Raw genomic sequence first — 1,374 nt, 5'->3', positions numbered from 1 at the left:
GCCGCCTCGGGGACGAGATAAGAAGGCGGGGGCGGACCGGCGTGGGGCCAGGGCCCAGCGCGGACACGGTGCCTCGGGCTGAGCCCGCAGGACTCCGGCCTCGCCTTGCGCCCGCTGCACCCGGGACCCCCGGCACTCACGGATGACGTCGGGAGCCTGGCACAGGGTCAGCAGGTCGTCGTCGTCCCGGTGCTGGGCGTACTTGCGGCGGGAGCGCTCGAGGGCCGCAGACAGCACCTGCTGCAGCACCTCGATGTTGCGCAGCTTCCGGCACAGACTCGCCTCCCTCACGGCCTCCTCGTGCAGCGGGATGGCCCGGAGCAAGTGGCGCCTGCCTGCCAACGGGACACCCCACGTGACGGGAGCCCCCACCGCGCGGGCCCCCCGGGGGAGCGCGAGGCCCAGCAGCGCCCGCCCGGAAAGGCGGACTTCTGGCTCCTGAAGGGACTTCCCTGCCTGGGACGCTCCAGCCCGTCGTAGTAATCTGCCGGGGTAATCTGCTCGCAGGGCCTACCCAGCGTGCACCTGGCAAATGCACCCCAAACGTTCTAGGCGCAAGAGACAAAGCAGTGGAGAAAAACTAGCCTCAGCTTTCGTGTGTACGTGCAGAGAGATGCATAACAGATCGCGCCGCAGCGCCTGTGGAGGAAAGGAAAGCCGGGCAGGCTCATGTGGCATGAAAAGTCTGGGAGGGGGACTCCTGGACGGGCGATCGGGTCGGCCTCTTTGAAGGCAACTTGAGAACAGAGCCCTAAAAGAAGGGAGGGGATAGTCATGGCCACCTGGCAGAAGAGCATTCCTGGAAAAATAAACAGCAGGTGTGCGTTTAGGCCTGTGCCTTCCTGGACAGCAAAGGGCTTGGGGTGTGGCTGGGGGAGGAAAGGGGGGGTAGGGAATGACCAGACAACGGCAGGGCCCAGACCACATCCAGCCTTCTGCCCCCACTTGGGACGAGAAGGACGCAGCCGTCAGAGGACTTATGTGGTTTGATCCAGTTAAACAGACCGCGAAGGAGCGAGGAGGAAAGCGGGGAGACCAGCCACCAGGCCACCGCCTGGGCCGGGCAAGCTGCGTGAGCTCTGGGCCTGCTGCCTCAGTGAAAAGTGGGGCTGTCTGCACAGCTGTCTCATACGGTGGTGTGAGACTTCAGAGTCCACATTTGTTAAGTGACACTGCACACAGCGTGGCTGGGCAGGTGCTAGGTAAGAAGCTGTCAGATTTGGGCTGTGTTACAGGTAGAGTTCATGGCTTTCACTGATCAAATCTGCGCTGAGAGAGAAAGACAAGAACAGATGTTAAGTCCCGGGCTCCTGGCCTGTGCACCTCAAGGAAGCAGTTGCTATCTCTGAGGAAGGGGGAGTGTGTTGGGGGGGG

General features: G+C 63.0%; 1 protein-coding gene across 1 annotated transcript in view; it reads right to left on the bottom strand.

Annotated features, from left to right (window-relative positions):
* The window catches only part of RHPN2 (rhophilin, Rho GTPase binding protein 2), a 44,032-nt gene that overhangs the window by 7,548 nt on the left and 35,110 nt on the right, over positions 1–1,374 (bottom strand). Inside the window, exon 11 of the mRNA XM_004693594.2 lies at positions 141–335. Within this exon, the coding sequence (XP_004693651.1) occupies positions 141–335 (195 nt within the window). The remainder of the gene's footprint in view (positions 1–140; positions 336–1,374) is intronic.

The sequence above is a fragment of the Condylura cristata genome, unplaced genomic scaffold, assembly GCF_000260355.1.
Source record: "Condylura cristata isolate star-nosed mole 26May11 unplaced genomic scaffold, ConCri1.0 scaffold00039, whole genome shotgun sequence".
Taxonomy (NCBI): domain Eukaryota; kingdom Metazoa; phylum Chordata; class Mammalia; order Eulipotyphla; family Talpidae; genus Condylura; species Condylura cristata.
Note: the sequence above shows the minus strand (reverse complement) of the source record. Positions and strands in the feature narration are given on the sequence as shown.